Source organism: Peromyscus leucopus, chromosome 15 (genome assembly GCF_004664715.2).
Source record: "Peromyscus leucopus breed LL Stock chromosome 15, UCI_PerLeu_2.1, whole genome shotgun sequence".
Lineage (NCBI taxonomy): Eukaryota > Metazoa > Chordata > Mammalia > Rodentia > Cricetidae > Peromyscus > Peromyscus leucopus.
In genome coordinates this window covers 6,788,655-6,807,177 of record NC_051076.1, presented here as the reverse complement: position 1 = coordinate 6,807,177, position 18,523 = coordinate 6,788,655, and the positions used below count along the sequence as shown (strand labels likewise).

General features: G+C 42.1%; 1 protein-coding gene across 1 annotated transcript in view; it reads left to right on the top strand.

Annotated features, from left to right (window-relative positions):
• Window positions 1–18,523, top strand: part of Ints7 (integrator complex subunit 7) — a 54,791-nt gene that overhangs the window by 8,638 nt on the left and 27,630 nt on the right. The window contains 5 exon segments of the mRNA XM_028882854.2: window positions 3,071–3,208; window positions 5,229–5,275; window positions 7,194–7,393; window positions 7,974–8,096; window positions 17,100–17,217. Coding sequence (XP_028738687.1) covers window positions 3,071–3,208; window positions 5,229–5,275; window positions 7,194–7,393; window positions 7,974–8,096; window positions 17,100–17,217 — 626 coding nt within the window.

Genomic DNA, 18,523 nt, shown 5'->3' with positions numbered 1-18,523 from the left:
AAAGGTGTGTTTATAGTAGCCCCAACTATATGTGTGGCCAATGGCAACATGATATGAGAGGGTCAAAGTCTCTCTCTAGAGAATATTTAGTAGTCTTGGATTTTTTCCCCACAGGTTGATTACCTTATGTCAAATCTAGTTTCCCAGAGGCAGCCACTGTTGTGATTTTACTCTTAGGGAGCCTTGTCTAATGCTCTTAGAGCATGGATAGCCATTGGTATAAGACTTCTCCACTCAGCATTAACCCATGTGTATCAGTAATTTTCCTCGTGGGGTGCTGGCAGGCTGAGACTGGTTCTCCCTATGTAGCCCAGACTGACCCACACTCCTGATGTGTCTCAGCCTCCCATGGAACTGCACATGTGCACTGTTACAGAATCATGCCTTTTTGGTGCTGAGTAGTATAACATTGTATAACTACAAGCTAATTTGGTAGTCTTTTTTTTTTTTTTTTTTTTTTTTTTTTTTTTGGTTTTTCAAGACAGGGTTTCTCTATATATAAGCATATTGCGCCTTTCCTAGTCGTTTCTCACTTTGTAAGCACCAGGCTGAGCCTCAGAACTTCCACAAAACTATCACTCCTGCCTCTATCTCCCAAGTGCTGAGATTATAAGTGTGCACAACTATGCTGGATTATGCAGTGCTGGGGGGTCAAACCCAGGGCTTTGGATAGTCTAGGTAATCACTCTGCTACTTGAGCTAGATCCCTAGTCCCTTGCCCTTACCCCTTGAGTGAAATCACTAGTTATAGGTCATGTTTATTTGTTTGCTTTCTAGCTCTTAGCCATTCTAATGTGCGTAGTGAATTAAGTTTATATTGCCCTCGTGGTGATCTGGAGCACTGGGTCGTGTGCCTTTAGCCATTCATAAAGTGTCTGTTCCTGTCTTTTGTCCACTTTCCTTCATTAGATTGTTTAGATTTTTGCGGTGCTACTGTTTTCTTCCTTCTTCCTCCTCCTCCTCTCTCTCTTCTTTTTTGTATCCTGCATACCAGTCCTTTTGTATGACTATTTTACATACCACATAGGAAATAAAGACCTCTTTCAGATCCCAAAAGCTAGGAGCAGAATAATTTTCATTTTTGTGTTTATTAGTTTATATTTCAGCATTACTTTTTTCTTTAAGTATAAATCAAATGTTATATGCTTGAGAATGAGATACTTTGCTTTGACAATATAGCTCTGAGATCCACCCATTTGTTGGCAGAGGGAACCAATTAACTAAGCTGTGACTGCTTACAACAGTGCACTGCTGTGTATAGTCTTCAGTTTGTATGATAAGGTTCTCAGAATGTTGCTTTTAAAAAAGGAAAGACTCGGTCCAGCAAGATGGCTCAGTAGGTAAAGGTGCTTGCTGCCAAGCCTGAAGACCTGAGTTCAGTCTCAGGAACCCACATGGTGGGAGATTTGAGAGTTTGCCTTCTGGCCTCCATATATGTGCTGTGGCACACACACATACCAGATAAATAAATGAATAAACCATTTTTAGATAAAAAAGAAGTCATTTTTATAATTTGAAAAAGATGTCCATGTATTCTGGTCAGCTGGAGAGAGCTTCAGGTGTAAAGAGACTTGTTCCTGTCCCAACTCACTGGTGAACTGCCATGACACTGTCTTTGATATGAATAATAACACCATGCACACTTTCGACTTTTGTTTTGTTTTTGACAGGTCTCACTATGTAGTATTGGCTGGCCTGGAACTCATAGAAATCCACCTCTTTCTGCCTCTAGAATGCTGAGATTAAAGGCATGTGCCACCACACCCTGCCAACTGTTTTTTTTAAAAAAGTGGGGGTGGAATATATATATAAGCATGTGTGTGTACTGTGTGTGAGTGTGCACTTACACATGCCCGGGTGCATGTGTAGAGGTCAGAAGACAATTCTTATAAATCGGTGCTCTCATTGCACCTTTACATGGGTTCTGAAGATGGTTGCCAGGCTTGTGCCGTCTTGCCTGCTTTCATGGGACTTTTTCATAGAAAAACATTTCAGTAGTATTAATAGGAGGATTGTGTTAGGAAGAAACCGAACTCTGCAGAGGATAGATGTTAATGAATGTGTTCTCTCTGAGGATGTCCTTGCAGAAGGTTCTGTATTGTGTGGTTATTTGTTTTTGTTTTTTTGACTTTTTGAGACAGGGTTTCTCTGAGTAGCTCTGTTCTGGAACTTGTCTGTAAACCAGGCCTCAAACTCAGAGATCTGCCTGCTGCAGCCTCCGGAGTGCTGGGATTAAAGGTATACACTACCACTGCCTGCTTACATTTTTTTATTTAGTGTGCTAACAAAAGACAGATTTCAGGATTCAGTTCTCTTCTTCTACCATGTGGGTCCTAGAGACTGAATTCAGGTTGGCGGGTGTGGCGACAGGTCCCCACTGAGCTGTCTCTGGCCCCTGTGTTTTCTAGACTTTACTTTCCCTCACTGTTGCAGATACTGGCTTAAGCTGTAGGGGGCATCCTCCACCTCGGGAAAAATCTACTGATGTGGTAGATTAAAAAACCATCATGCTGGTATTTATTGATGTGGAATAAAAAATCTAGGATGTCTGTTGTACTTTGTGATTCTGCTTAATAACAGATATGTTGTATTCCTAATACTTTGTTAAAGTGGACTTTTTAGGCAACACTAGAAAATTGATATTTGGGATGCTTTAATAATTCAAAAGTTCTTTTCTGGGCTCTGATACCTGAGATGTACTTCAGAATGATTTTTTGGAAATGTAGTTTGTATGTGTCAGAGACAAGGTAAAGAGGGCATGTATCTCAGGGGTGGAACACTTGCCTTGCATGTATAAAGCCCTGAGTTCAATCCCAGGGCCAGGAAGAAAGGAAGGAGAGGAGGTGGGAGAGGGAAAGGAAATTTAGCTTATGCTAGGTAAGCTCTTTTAATATTTCTGATGTACTTCAGCATACAGATGTGCTTAGATTTGAGTTGTTACTAGATTCCTAAAACTAATAATTTTTAACCTGAAGTTTATAGAATGACCTAAACTTTCTGAGTTAATAATCTAGCTTGGCTTCCTTTTCCTTAACTATATTTGTGATCTTGGGTTTCTCTGTTTCTGTAGGATGTTGGGAAGTCTGGCATCAATCATCCCTGAGAGGAAGAATGCCCATCACAGTATTCGACAGAGTTTGGATTCTCACGATAACGTAGAAGTTGAAGCTGCTGTTTTTGCAGCCGCGAACTTCTCTGCACAGTCAAAGTAAGCTTAGGCCTTTTAGTAATTTGGCTTCCAGGGGAGTTTTTGAAAAAATAACTAATCAATATCTGTATTATAGAAAGATGTAAATGAGGAGATGTATTTTCCAAGAAGTCTTAAAACATGTTAGGGGAAGAAAATACAAATGTTGGTCCTAGAAAGACAAGGTCCTCATGGCCTGGTTTTGGGAAGCTGCTATTGATGTCTATTGAAGAGCACAAACACCTTCATAATCCAAAATTGCTACTTCCGATTGTCTTCTATTGCTCTTGGGTGTTTGCTTGCATGTCTGGGACACCTCCCGCTTTACCCTGCTGTATTTGCACATGTGTACCTGGAGCCCACAGAGAGCAGAAGAGGTCACTGGACGGTGGTTGTAAGCTGCTGGGTAGGTTCAGCATGGACTGAGTTAGGAATCCCAATTCATCTTTTCAGCAACTCCATCTCTAGTATAACCAAAGGCTGAGAAAACAAGTCTTTCCCTTTCAAACCAATGAGTCTCCCTTAAGTATAACAGAAATAGTTTGCAGAAACATTTTCTTTCATATGAAGGTATTGTTTAATTATACAAAAAAAGTTTGAGAAAAAGATTTCAAAGTTTTACCACAAAGCAAGGCAAAGTATACTGCAAGAAGTTTTTCCCTGGTGGGACTAGGCAGCATCTGCCCCTCCTGTAAGGTCCCAAAGACAATCCTGAGTTCCATTTCACCAAAGTTTCCCCTGAGGAACCTGGGTGAGGGCTTGACAGGAGTGTGGTGTCCCCAAAGAGACCACACTGAAAAGTCTTCAGTGTGGATGATGGTGTCCCCATACCTGTGGATCTAGTCCCCTTCCCCTAATCTTCTCCCTGCACATACTCTAGCTCCTTCCTGAGACTCCGAGGCCACATGCAGTTAGGACAAAATTGCATATAACTGTTTGGGAGCAGTGGCTGGATGTTCAGGTAAGGATGCTAGGGCCCTCCCTGTCTCTCCTTTCTGTGAGGGAATGGCAGCAGGCACAACCGAATTCATGAAGATGGCAGCTCTTTGGCTTGAGTGATAGTGTTGTACAACTTGGTATGTTTTTGCATTGACACAGGGAAAGCTTCAAGATATCAAAATCTTGATTAATTGATGCATAGCAATGCTCTGCAAGTTAAAATGAGTGGTCTGAGATAATACAAGTATACTTGAAGAATTCAGCACACTGGGTCAATCATGAACATACATTAAACTCATCACCCAAGACATTTCTAGGACTAGGGATGCAGCTTAATGAGCCTTGCTGAGTGTGTGTTAAGTCCTGGATTTGATTTCTAGCACCACAAAATAACAAAGAAAATTCTAGAAAGCAGAAGAAAGCACACATTGCATTAGCTGTCAAGAGATGAAGTCTTCACATTGTCTAGTGTGTGGAAAACTCCACTGTTGATTTGAATTCAGCAGAACATACCTTAGCAGCAGGAAATACTTTATTTAGACTTGCATTTAACTGCAAGCTGTACTTGCAAAACCTGCACATCACTTAGTTGGTCTGCATGAGCCAAGTTTGATTATATTTTCTCCCATATTATATAACATTTTATCTCAAATGCTCATGGTATTAAGTTTTTGATATTGGGTGATATTTCTGTTAGAGTCAAGAATCTGTGTCTTGGAACATAGCTTCTTTTAAGTAGTTTGGTCTTTGAAGAGTCTGTCTGTATTTCCTAGTGCGTCTCAGCCCCTTCAATGCTAAGGACTGGCTGTTTATTACTTATATAGTCAGAGCTTGTGTGTTAAGGTATATCCTCACACGTGTGGTAGTGGTGACCTTGGTTCTTTTCAATGGGGTTGCTGAGAAGTAGACTGAAGCAGCCTCCACAGGTCTGCGTCTCCTCAGTGCAGGACTGGAAGGACTGGCAGAACCTGCAGTCTTAGCTGCCATTTTGGAGTATTGCTCCTGTGATAATTGTGTTCTTTGCACTTATAAAACTTAATTTCATTTAATTTTTTGATTTTTAAATGTTTTTGCCAATTGTTTCAATTTTCTCTTTCCAAAGGGATTTTGCTGTAGGAATATGTAACAAAATCAGTGAAATGATTCAAGGTATGTACATTTTATTTAGTAATATGAAGAGACTTAATAGGAGTCCTGTTAATAATGGTTGTTCATGGTTATTAGGTATTTACTGTGTGCTAGTCATTATTTAAAATAATACTAAGAATCTTCTATGTGCCAAAAATGCCCGAGGTACTTAGGTATAGAAATAAAGCAAGGACCTTTCTGTCCTGTGTCCTGAGTTCTAGTCAGGAGCTGAGTGAGCAGTGGACAGGTACAGGAGACGGGATGTATAAAGACTGCAGAGAGAACTGATAGGGAGAGAGGCCCGAGCACAGGTGACATGATGGGCGGTAGGAGGACTTCTGCTTTACCTGCTTGATCCCAGAGCCCTAGTGAAGTAACCTGGAGGAAGGAAAGGACGCGGCATGCAGAGAGGGACGTCAGTGCCAGCAGAACCCAGAGCCAGGGCTTCTGTCTGATAACATCCCTCCAGGGTTTTGCAACCAAAATCAGGTCCCAATTCTGTATCATGACTTAGTTCACCTAAAGGATAGCTCATGTGTTAATCCCGTATTATCTTTACAGCATTTGGTAAAGGAGCTCTGGCTACAGCATTGTATGTTCTCAGGGGCACTGTTCGCTTTGCCTTCTGAGAAGTGGCATTGCTGTGCCATGCAGCTTGGTGATGTGTCAGATCTTTCCACACGGAGATCTGTTCAAGGTCACACAACTAAAGAGTATCAAGCCATTTGGTCTTGGCTTTTAACCTTTGTGCTGTCTTGCCTCTCTAGAGTATGCTCTGGGAAAGCTGTATTTTATTTGTAATTTAAAGGTAGAGAATTTGCTCACTTAAATAATTTTAAAAAGCACTCAGAGAACAAGGTAGAGCTTTAGCCTGTCCCTTTATTCCTTTGTCTTTTCTTCCTCCTTTTTTTTTCTTTCACCAAAACGGTGTTCCTGTGAGGCTAGCTTTGTGACATCAGAAAGAACATCACTCATTCACTGAGCAGGGTTTTGTGTTTTATTTTTTAAATTTTTATTTTGTGTGTAAGGGTGTTATGCCTGCATGTATCTGTGTGCACCCCCTGCTCGCCCTGGTGCCCATGAAGTCCAGAAGAGGGCATCAGATCCTGTGGAGCTGGAGTTACAGAAGGTTATGAGCCACCATTTGAGTGGTGGGACTCAAACCCAGGTCATCTGGAAGAGCAACCAGTGCTCTTAACAGTTGAGCCATCTCTGCAGCCCCTGAGTAGGTATATAAGAAAGGCCTGCTGTGTTCATATGATCTCTGAAAACAGATGATTCAAGGGGGTTTCTAGAGGAACCATTTAAGGGCTAGGTAGCTCCTGCTAGTGACTAATGTGGCCCAAGTCCCAGCAGTTCTTACAGCCTTCTAGGGCCCAGGGGCAGGAACTAAGCAGGAGAAACATCTTGCTGGCCCTACTGTGCCTTTTAAAGGCAGTGTGCCAGGCATGGTGGCACACAGCTTTAATAATCCCAGCACTTAGGAGGCAGAGGCAGAGCTCTATGAGTTCAAGACCAGCCAGTCTATATAGCAAGTTCCAGGCCAGCCAGGGCCACATAGAGACCATGTCTCCAAAGACTAATAAATAAAGCAGTTTCTATTACCATACTTTCTGAAAAACTACTGAACTTACTGATTAGTTCTAGTTAATTATCTTTAATGTTACAACCATTATGATACATTGTGGTAATTGTTTATTTTTTGAGACAGGGTCTCTCTGTAGCCCTGGCTGTCCTGGACCTTACTCTGTAGACCAGGTTGGCCTCGAACTCACAAGTGCTAGGATTAAAGGCGTGTGCCACCACCGCCCAGCTTGTACTAATTGTTTTTAAATGAAACTTAGCTAATTAAATCAGACCTTTCTTATTTTTAGTTTTAAAAAATTGTGAACTATCATGAAGTTGTGATCAGACACCTGAAGCCATTTGTTGTGTTCAGGCTTAGCCACACCAGTGGACCTGAAGCTAAAGCTGATCCCCATCCTGCAGCACATGCACCACGACGCCATCCTGGCCTCCAGTGCCCGCCAGCTCCTGCAGCAGTTGGTCACGGCCTACCCCTCCACCAAAATGGTCATCGTGTCCTTGCACACTTTTACTCTTCTTGCAGCCTCCTCTTTGGTTGACACACCCAAGCAGGTAATTTCCACTTTCTTTTACTGCTTATCTGTAAATGTACACATTTAGTTTGTGATAAAAAGTAAGAAGCAACCCTACATTTTAATAATGTTAAGGTCTCTTTTATAAAGGTCAGTTGAATTTCTCTTTTTTTAATATTTATATTTACAGTACTATTCTTTTTTTTGGTTTTTCGAGACAGGGTTTCTCTGCGTAGCTTTGCGCCTTTCCTGGAACTCACTTGGTAGCCCAGGCTGGCCTCGAACTCACAGAGATCCTCCTGGCTCTGCCTCCCAAGTGCTGGGATTAAAGGCGTGCGCCACCACCGCCCAGCCTACAGTACTATTCTTGTGAGCCCTGTAGGACAACGAAACACTAGGAAATATGTAGAAGAGTGTGTTGTTATTAGGAAAGAAAGGATGGTGTATCTTAATGCTAGATCCTATGGTACCATTTGTGTACCAGGAGAAAGAAGTTCAAACCTTAGTCCTTAGCTAATAGGGAGAGCTCTGACCTGAAGGGGTTCTCTCTGTAATGTAAGAGCCTAGGTAGCACTGTCCCCACTGACACCATTCACAGAGTGACTTTGCTGTCTTTGTAGATCCAGCTTCTGTTGCAGTATTTGAAGAATGACCCCAGGAAAGCAGTGAAGAGACTTGCTGTGCAGGATCTGAAGCTACTTGCTAATAAGACACCACACACCTGGAGTAAGGAGAATATTCAGGTATGTAGTACTTAAGAAAAAGAAACACTGAGTTACCTGAGCCAGGGTGTACCATGGTCAGATGAAGTTTTTGCCCCTAATACTTCAGTGTGGTTTAAATTTCAACAAACCATAGCAAAATCCTTATACACTTGTGTCTTGCCATGTGTATTTTAGTCCCTCTGTCATCAGATAATTGTCTTGCTTATTTGACATCTGAATGTGTGTTCATGTGAGTGCAGATGACGTCTGAGGCCAGAAGGCATCAGATCCTTCTGGAGCTGGACATCCAGGAGGTTGTGAACCACCCTGTAGTGGGTAGCCATTGTAAGATGGTCTTTCAGAAATCCTGCTTCTGAAAATGGTCTGTCAGATACTCTAGGCCTGTAGCCAATTTGAATGCACCAACAATGCTGAGAAACATTAGGTGACTGTCCAGGCTGCCAGCTGACTCGGTCTACTCTTGCAAGATTCCTGAAAGTTGCTTGCATCCATCTTGCATTTATCAGGTACCATTATATTCCTTCTCAGGTCTTTGATGGGATTGAAGACTAGCAGTTATAGTTACAACTGTGTGTGTGTGTGTGTGTGTGTGTGTGTGTGTGTGTGTGTGATATCTTAGATAGAATATATTAAGTATTAGATTCAGGTTCTTTAGGATAGGATACCCTTTGGAATGATCTTTATAACATGCCATTTACCTACGCTCTTGACTTCTCTGGATTTTAGTATGTGTTTCTTGCTTGATATTGTTCGCATTGATTGTAGTTCCATCTTATCTAGGTCATTATCCCTCATTACTCCTGGACAATATTTGATAACCATTCCTTTGTATATAGTCTTGTATTAAGTTAGAACCTTCTTAATTTAGACAAAAGGGAAATGTAGTAGGTAGCCATTCCAGCTTTGATCTAGAAGTTCCAACCTCCATTGAGGCTTCGGTAACTGTCACGCCTACAAGGCGGGGCCAAGAGAGGGCCCTGAAGACCCGAGATCTGGATCCGCCGCCTTCTCTTGTTTCCTGGACCCTGGACACTAGAGGTAGACTGAGCAGAGTTCTCCAGAGAACACCGCCGGACTGTGCTGTGTCTTTCCCATAACCTGCAACCTAGCTATCCCTTCATTTGTAAGTTATGCCACTAAATAAACCTCCCTTTTAACTACATGGAGTGGCCTTAATAATTTCACCAATACCACCTAGTGTGTGGAACCAAACACGGGTCCTCTGCAAGTTACTCTAAACTGCTGCGCCATCTCTGCGGCCCCTACCTCTCCCCCACAATGATGTATGTTTTTTTTTAATAAATCAAATAAAATAAAGGTAGACAGTACTTCTCAACCACTGGGTCATGACCCTCCTGGGTTTTTTTGATTGAACGACCCTTTCACGAAGGTTGCCCAAGAACATCAGAGAACACAGATATTGGCATTGCTATTCATAAGAGTAGCAAAATTACAGTTATGAAGTAACAACAAAAATTTTATGGCTGGGGATCACCACAGCATAAGCAACTCTATTAAAGGTTCACAGCGTTAGGAAGGTTAAGAATCAATCACTGCTCTAAGATGTTTTGCCTTCCATAAATGGAGTCACCATTAGAATGAGTAAACTGGAGTCTCATTTCCTGAAGGGAAGAGTAAGAGTTTGAGATGTTCTGGATATGACATGGCCAGTGTGATCATGAACATACAACAGCCTTGGTTCCCTGCACAAGAGCTGCCCAAATAATAGGACATGAAAGTAGGGAGGGTACAAGTCAGGAAGAAGGTCTGTAGGAGTAGGTGGGGCATAAGAGAGGGTAACAGGTGACTATTTTCACAGTGTATTGTGTATATGTAGGACATCATCAAATAGTAAAAGAAAGAAAAAAATCTGCATACATAAGACACTGAGAAAGAAAATAAACAAGAGGCATCTAATTGGAGAAGTTAAGGACATCTGTGTCTGGAGTTCAGAGAGCAGATACAGCTGATGTCGCAAAATGAGAGTCACCAGGGTGCAGATAGTGTTTAAAGCCTCCAGATTGGATAACTGCTTGTGAAAGAACATGGTAGAAAGGATGTGGATAACAATGAGAGAGACACTTGAGTGCTGAGAGATTGTAAAGCTAACAGTTTTCCTAGCTTAACTCTGTCATGTTTTTTTTTTAATGTTTGTTGATGAATAAATGCATAAAAATAGTGAAAGTGTAAAATCCAATGTGAAGTTCCACAGCTTCAGAATGACTATTCTAACTGAATAGAAGTCATTGAGATGAATGGACCTTGTATCTGACTAATGCAATGTGGACTACTTTATTTGAAAGTTCTTTATTATAATAAATGTTAAATAAATTAGTAGTCATGAGATACTGTTGTTCCTGGCCTATTGGCTGAGAGTCAGAGCGTAGAGTCATACCATACTGCACCTGCATTCTCCCAGAGGACTGCAGCCTGGCTCTGTCTTTACCAACACAGAATGGTTTTGCTGCTGTTGTCAGCTGGGAAGAGGACAGCCTGCTTCATACAGATGGAAGTGGCCAGAGAGGAGGCATACAAGGCAGTGTCCTTGATAGATGGGCCTGAAAGGGAGCCAGTGTCCTGGGTGATTTCACACAGGTCAGGAAGAGAACAGGGTGATGGTGCTAATGTCGGTGGGTGGGTGGGTGGGCAAGTGGTACCAACTTATAAAAACAAAACAAAAAGCACCTTGTGACTTTCCTCGTTTATTTTCATACTTATTTATCTGTTTGGGAGGATGAGCGTGTGTGTGTGTGTGTGTGTGTGTGTGTGTGTGCACACATGGAGATCAGAGGACAATGACTTATGGGAGCTGATGTTCTCCTCCATCCACCATGAGGGTTCCAGGGGTTGAACTCCAGTCATCACGCTTGAGGGCAAGTGTCTTTAACCACTGAGCATCTCTCCAGCCCTATTTATTCATTTCAGTTAATTAGGAAAAAATAGTGATTGCATGTGGATGAGAATGAGAGGAAAGAGGTTTGCAGAAGCAGAAAAAAAGTTACACTTAGAAGCAGAGGCTTGCCAGGGAGTTGAGAGATTGAGGGCAGCAGTGCTGTGGTGCTGACAAATGTATTTCTTCCTTTCTTTTTTGGTGGCGGTGGCAGGGAGGTGTTTTGAGATAGGGTTCCTCTGTGTAGTGCTGGCTGTCCTGGAACTCGCTTTGTAGACCAGACTGACCTTTAACTCACAGAGATCTGCCTGCCTCTCCTTGAGTGCTGAGATTAAAGGCGTGCCCCACCACCTCCTGGCTATAGACAAATATGTTTCTAAGGCTCTTTGAAAAGCTAAATGATGGGTAAGATAATTTTGAACCTTTCCTTTTCCTGGACTTCAGTAGATTTTAGAGTTGAGTCTACACAGTCTTATTAAAATGAGCTGGGTGCTTTCTCTTTCCACATTCTGTAGCAGCTAGAAACAGTCACGGAGGGCATGGCTACTGTGCCATAAACTCACCTGAGTCTGAGACTACCGAGGAAACACTGAGAACGTGTCCCGTTACTCTGGTCATCGCTGTGATGTTTTCTGCCTCCTTGTGAGTCGTTGCATGGGAGTCACTCTCTCCAGCTCATAATGTTTCAGTTTATAGCACACTTACTTTATTCTTAATATTGTCCATCTGTGCATACCCTCTTGTTGCCTCCTTTCTTTCTGGTTGGTTGGTTTCGACAGTGCTGAGGTTGGATTCAGCATACACACCCAGTGCCCTGTGCTGTGTTCCACGCTGACTGTACTTTCCAGGAACTTGGCTTTCTTGTGCTTTTCCAGTGTTTTATTTTCATTTTTCTTGCTTAATAATGAAACACTTAAAGCTATTAATTTCCTGTTTCACATATTGACCATATCCCATAAATTATGTTGTGTAATGTTATCATTGCCATTAATTTGAAATGCATTTTTAAAACTTACTGTGGTATAATTTATTTATAGAAAGCTTTCTGGGTCCACAATTTGATGACTTTTTTATACACTTATTCATTCCTCTAACCACTGCCACAAACTGAAGAGCAGATCATTGTCCTCACCCAAAGCTTCCTCAGATTTGTCTATAGAGCCGTCCTTTCTCCAGCTCCTAAGAACACCAATCTGATTTCTGCCCCAGCACATAAAAGCGGTTGTCTTGTAACCCTGACAACCCGAGTTCAATCCCCAGAACTCACGTGAAGGTGGAAGGAGAGAACAGACTACCAAGGCATGCTCTCACCTTCACCTGTGTGCCGTGACATGCCCATCCTACCTGTCTGTTACATACATATAATACGTACATAATAGTCACAAAGTTAAAACAGTTTTGTCATACAGACTGTATAAATGGGATTACAAGAAATGTAGCCTTTTAAGAATACGCATTTATTTGTTGGGCCAGGGTGGGCGTTCATATGCCTTGGCATGAATGCGGAAGTCGGAGAATAGCTTGTCTAACTGGGTTACTGCCTTCCGCTGTGTGGGTTCTGGGGAGTGAACGCGGCTTGTCAGGCTTGGCGGCAAGTGCCCCTACTTCTCAAGCCTTCTCGCCAGCTCTGACGATGATCTATTCATGATGTTTCTGGAACACGTCCCTGGTGGCCAGTCCCACTCAGGATAGAGAAGAAACCTGTATCTAGAGACCAATGCAAAGAACAGCAGATTCCACACAGAGCCTTGGCTGGAGCAGGGAGTTGAACCAGAATTGAGGGGATGAATATTTAGACCAGATAATCAGGAGAAAAGCAATAGGTGAGTGAGAGATTCCATTAAAAGAAGTTGTTTGACCCCTCTGTGGATATTAAAAGTGATCCTGTGAGAATGATGGGGAATGTCCTTGAACTAGATAGTTGAAACCTATTTTATCATTGAAATGTGACTAATGTGACATCTCTAAGGTACTTTGTGATTTGCTCTGTGAAGCTTTTTTTTTTTTTTTCCAATTTGGATCAATGAAGCTTTGAGTCATTTTGTGCATATTGAGACCATGATTAAGTTTCTGATAATGTGCTCCAAAACAGATAAGATGGTTATATTCTAAGTAATTTTATCAAAGTGTAATATTTTCTCATGTTTTGCTTAGCTTTTCAAATGGTAGAATTTTTTTTTTAAAAAAATTACATAAAAGCTATAGTTTTAAGCAGTAATCGTTTTTTAAAAGTGTTTCATTTGGACTTCAGAAGCTGTATTTGTAAATTACTTCTCTTTTATATATTTGCATTTAGATCTGTTTCCCTTTTACTTTTGTTGAGACATTTAAAAAGACCATCAGTGTTGATAATACTAAATCATCTTTTTCTACCTACATCACTTTAGATTTTTAAGGCATTCAACACAGCCAACTGCCCCTTCTCTTTCCTGACACTTACCAGTTATGGCTACATACTCTTCCCATTCTGTGGCATGTGTTTCCTCTGTACTTATCACCCCCTTATCCACTATGAAGTTCTGTGGTTCTGATGTGTCCCAATACCAATGTGTGGAGCCTCCACCTGTCTGCCCAGTTCACCGAGCTCAGCCTGTGTGTTTTCTGGCATCATCGTTTCTCAGGTTGCAGAACACTGGCTTCAATCCTACAGACATTAGATGTTGCCCTACTTTTACTTTAAATTTAAATTTTATTTTTTTCTTTCTTTTGTGGTATTCATCCACAGTCGGCAAGTACTCTACCACTGAGCCACATCCCAGCTCTGATTCAGTTTTTTCTAATGTTAATGCACTCATGGAGAATTCCTGAACTGCCGAGGCGTTCAGTGATGTGCTTCTGCTGTCCACATAGCTCCTTTGCCCAGTGGCCACCAGTGCCTGATTTCCTGCATTTTTCCACAGATACTTTATGTAAAAACCAACAGTTCTTTATAAATATTTACTCTCACATACAGGTAAAGACTTTGACATTCAAAGATTTCTGTGACTCAAATCACAGATTCAAACAGAAGAACCAGAATTGTGGTGTAGTCTAAGTAGGTCTCAGACTCCAAATGTCTAGTGGCTGCTGCTTCTTGGATTTTGTATCTCCTACCTTCTGTCCATCCTCTAAAACTGGCTTCTCTTCTAATCGATAGAGTGTTAGTCTACATAAATGGACTCAACATCTGGCCACCAGGTTTGAAATTTTTTAATATTAATCGGATCTTTCATGTTCAACCTATTTCCTAATGTAGTCAGTGTAGAGTGCATGTGTGGTCCATGCACAAGGCTGGATTCAATTCCAAGCATCCCCCTCCCAAAAGCCCCAAATACCTCTCATCTCTATCCTGTAATCTACAGTTTAGCCATCTCATTGCCCACGTGGGTCACTGCCTAACGTGCAGGTTGTCTGTAAGTTTCAACTCTCTTCTTTACCCTTGCCAGAGTCGTTTTCTCTAGCGCTCTGCCAGCCATTACTCTTCTCGGCAGCTTCCTTCTGTCCTTTCTCATTCTATTGAAATTTCTCTGCCTAACTCTTAGGGCTCTCCACAGTCTGACCTCGTCCTCCGTTTACCCTATCTCAGGCACAGCGAGCACCCCCCTTCTGGTGTAATTGTCAGCGTTGTTTGCACGCCTTGACTGTCTTCTCCCATTTACAGCGGTCTGCCGAATCTTCCTGGTCCCGGGCTCCTATTTGCAGCTGCTGCTTTTGATGCAGTTGTTTGAGTAGGTTTTTCTCTTGGTTGAAAATGGATCCATGAGCCAGGCAGTGGTAGTGCCCACCTTTAATCCCAGCACTTGGGAGACAGAGGCAGGTGGATCTCTGTGAGTTGGAGGCTAACCTGGTCTACAAAGTGAGTTCCAGGACAACTAGGACTATTACACAGAGAAGCACTGTCTCATAAAATAAAAAAGAAAAGAAAGAAAGAAAGGGAAGAAAGAAAAGAAAAAAAATAGATCCATGAACATGGTAATTTCCCAGAATTCAAGCTGGACAGTGAGTGAGGCACACGGGTCTTCTTCTCTTGGTTTCCTCTGCAGAGGTGATGACTATTCATGAGTAAATGTCTCCCCTGGCTCGCAAGGAGCTGTGCCTGTCTTTCCCACACAGGCGAGAATGTGCTTGCTATGTGTGCACTCTGAAGCTTTGCTCACAGCAACAGTCCACCTTAGGGACATTGCTGTTAGCAGACAGTGGTGAGGTCTTCCCAGCTGTACAGTGTCCCTTTGTGTTCCAGCCTCACTGGTAGGAATTAGAATCATTTCTCGTACTCTGACTTTTTGGCATTGGCAAACCTTTGTGAACATGAGTTTCCAAAAGAGGAATTAAAATAATACCTTTAATTTAAAAAGTATGGGTGAGTTTAAATACCTTCAATATTTAAGTGGGTTTTTATAAAGTGTGTCTATACCAATTTCATTGGGTTTTGTTTATTATTAGCAGGAACCTGTGTGAACTGCCTGGCCTCATGTGATGTAATTTGTCAATTAGGTTTTTCCATATTGACCTTTTGTGTTGTTTTTTGTTTTGTTTTGTTGGTGGGAGGGGTCACAATAGGATCTCACATAACCCAGGCTGTCCTAAAAATGACTAGATCTTATCAAGGATGACCTGCACCTCTGATGCTCCTGCCTCCACTTCTCAAGTGCAGGGATTACAGATGCATGACACCACACCTGGTTAATGTACTGCTCGGGATGGACCCTGGGCCTCATGCATGCAAAGCATGTACCCTACAAACCAAACTGTATCTTCAGCCTACTCTATATTGACTTTCTTTGTTGATTTTATTTTTTGAGGGATCTCTATGTAGCCCTGGTTGGCCTGGAGCTTACTGTGTAGACCAGGCTGTCTTGGAACTAGCTCTGCAGACCAGGCTGATCTTGAACTCACAGAAGATCCACCTGCCTCTGCCTCCTGAGTGCTGGGATTAGAGGCCTGCGCCACCACACCTGGCATCACATTGACACCCCCCCCCCCCCCGAGACAGGGTTTCTCTGTGTAGCTTTGCGCCTTTCCTGGGACTCACTTGGTAGCCCAGGCTGGCCTCGAACTCACAGAGATCCGCCTGACTCTGCCTCCTGAGTGCTGGGATTAGAGGCATGTGCCACCACACCTGGCATCACATTGACTCTTAATAATTTTTATAGTTGTATTTTTTTATTAACCATAAGAAAATAATTTAGTTTTATTTTATCCAGATGATTGACCAGTTGTTCCTTCGAGTTAAGTGATTCATCTGATTTGAAATGTCATTAACATATTTTAAATTCTGGTATGTATTTGCATCTATTTCTTGACAGAAATTTTCTGAATTTAAAAAAAAATTCTTTTCCATGCTGAAGTGGTAGTGTATGCCTTTAATCCTCCTAGCACCCAGAGGCAGGCAGATATCTGTGAATTCAAGGCCAGCCTGAACACCCTGTCTCAAAAAAAAAAAAAAAAAATTCCCATGTAATATTTGTAATTAGATGTTCTAAATCACATCCCTCCCCAAATCCTATTAATGGTTTTATTGGGACCTTACTACATTTATGATTTCCAAAATTTTTAATTTTTCCTTGTAAGTTTTGCTTATTTTCTGAAGTTTAGGAATTAGTTTAATTCAACAAGACAGTCATCCTGATACAGGCCTACATCCCCAGGAAGAAGTAGAGTCCTTGTGCTCTGAGCACACGCTGCTGTTGAGTGCAGTGAAGGACAGGCCCGCACCGTGTTTGTGCAGTACCTTAGGCTGCGGCTGTCAGCAGAGTAATGGCCAAACCAACCGGAGCCAGCGCGCTTCACATGTACTGAATTACTGAGAAGGTAGCACCATACCCAGTTCCCCTTTATTGGCAATTCACATTATTAGTGCAGTACATTTGTTAGGAATGGGCCCCGAGTTTAACCTCAGCACTGGGAAAATGTAACCAGAAAGGAGGAGGAAAAGATAAATGAACTAGCTAGCAAGTCATCCTGCCACCACACTGTGCTTTCTCTGGGTCTCTGTTTTACCTGTGTTCTTTTTCCTGTTCTAGAGCACCACACTACAGCTGGTCGTCATGTCTTCAGAGGGACGCTAACGAACTTAGATAAGTTTGAGAGTATAGAAATACGTATGTGTTGATGTGTTAAATTTTAATGTTCATTTCTCCCTTGCATTTCAGGCCCTCTGTGAATGTGCCCTCCAGACTCCTTATGATAGCTTGAAACTAGGGATGCTGTCTGTTCTTTCCACGCTATCAGGGACCATCGCCATCAAACATTACTTCAGTGTAGTTCCAGGTGAGGCAAAGATAATGTGAGGATTCCTTTACCTGTGTTCCTGTCTCAGGTTCCTCTGGAAAGCTGTGAGCCAGGCAAGGCTTCCCTTTGGGAACCTGCCGTGTGCTGATGATTAATTTGATGCGGCATCTTATCTAGCACCTATCGTAGCAGAAGCGTGTGCCCTGCATCAGAGCTGCCTTGTTAGTACCTAAGGAGAGACTGCCTATCCGGTAGACTCAAGGTTAAAGTGTTTCGTTCTTTCAATGAAAGTTTTGTTGCATCTCTGTTGCTACTTTTTCCAATCAGTTAATTTGAACTCAATTAAATAACTCTAATGTACACTTCATTGTTCCTTTTATGACTATATGACTGCATGGTGTGAGTTTATTGGGTAAAGGGAATTCCTGCCATATGTCTTGACAGGAACTAGAAAGTATGATGTTTCTATTGCTCTCATGATGTTCTACATCTCCTTGGCTGTGAGGGTCCATATGTGGTCTGGACAAATGGTTCCTGCAACAAACTGAATTGGGAACTAGTAATAAGTGTAAGTGTTGGAGAATCCATTGTGGTGATAGACAGTGACCATGAGACATTTGGTTTCTTGAAGGAACTGCCAGAGTGGCTGTATGTCACAGCTGGTCCCTCTGGTATCTGTATAAACTGTGACCTAGAACCAATAATGAGGCCACAGTGTGTCGGTAGATTACATATGGGTTTGGGGCTTTGATCTTGGCTGCTGTTTAGCTTCTCTCGATAGTCTAACCTTAGTGTTGCAGTCTGTCTAGCAATCCTGTGAGCTACTTGCTGTTAACCTGTTCTATATAACAAGGTATTTGAGATTTTGTGGTTTAAAACTATGACTGTTGTCTTTGCTCTTCTTCCATCATTCAACAGTTTTAATTGGATTCCACTAGTACTTCTGGTGTGTCCAGAGTCACTCGTGGCTGCAGTCCTCTGGAGACTTGACAGAACTGTGTAGTCAAAGGTCACCTCATTAATGGTCTAGACCAGTGGTTCTCAACCTTCCTGATGCTGTGACCCTTTAATACAGTTACTCATGTTGTGGTGATTCCCCAACCATAAAATTATTTTTGTTGCCGGGCAGTGGTGGCGAATGCCTTTAATCCCAGCACTCGGGAGGCAGAGCCATGCGGATCTCCGTGAGTTCGAGGCCAGCCTGGGCTACCAAGTGAGTTCCAAGAAAGGCGCAAAGCTACACAGAGAAACCCTGTCTCGGAAAACCAAAAAAAAAAAAAAAATTATTTTTGTTGCTACTTCATAACTGTAATTTTGCTACTGTTACGAATCGTAATGTAAATAT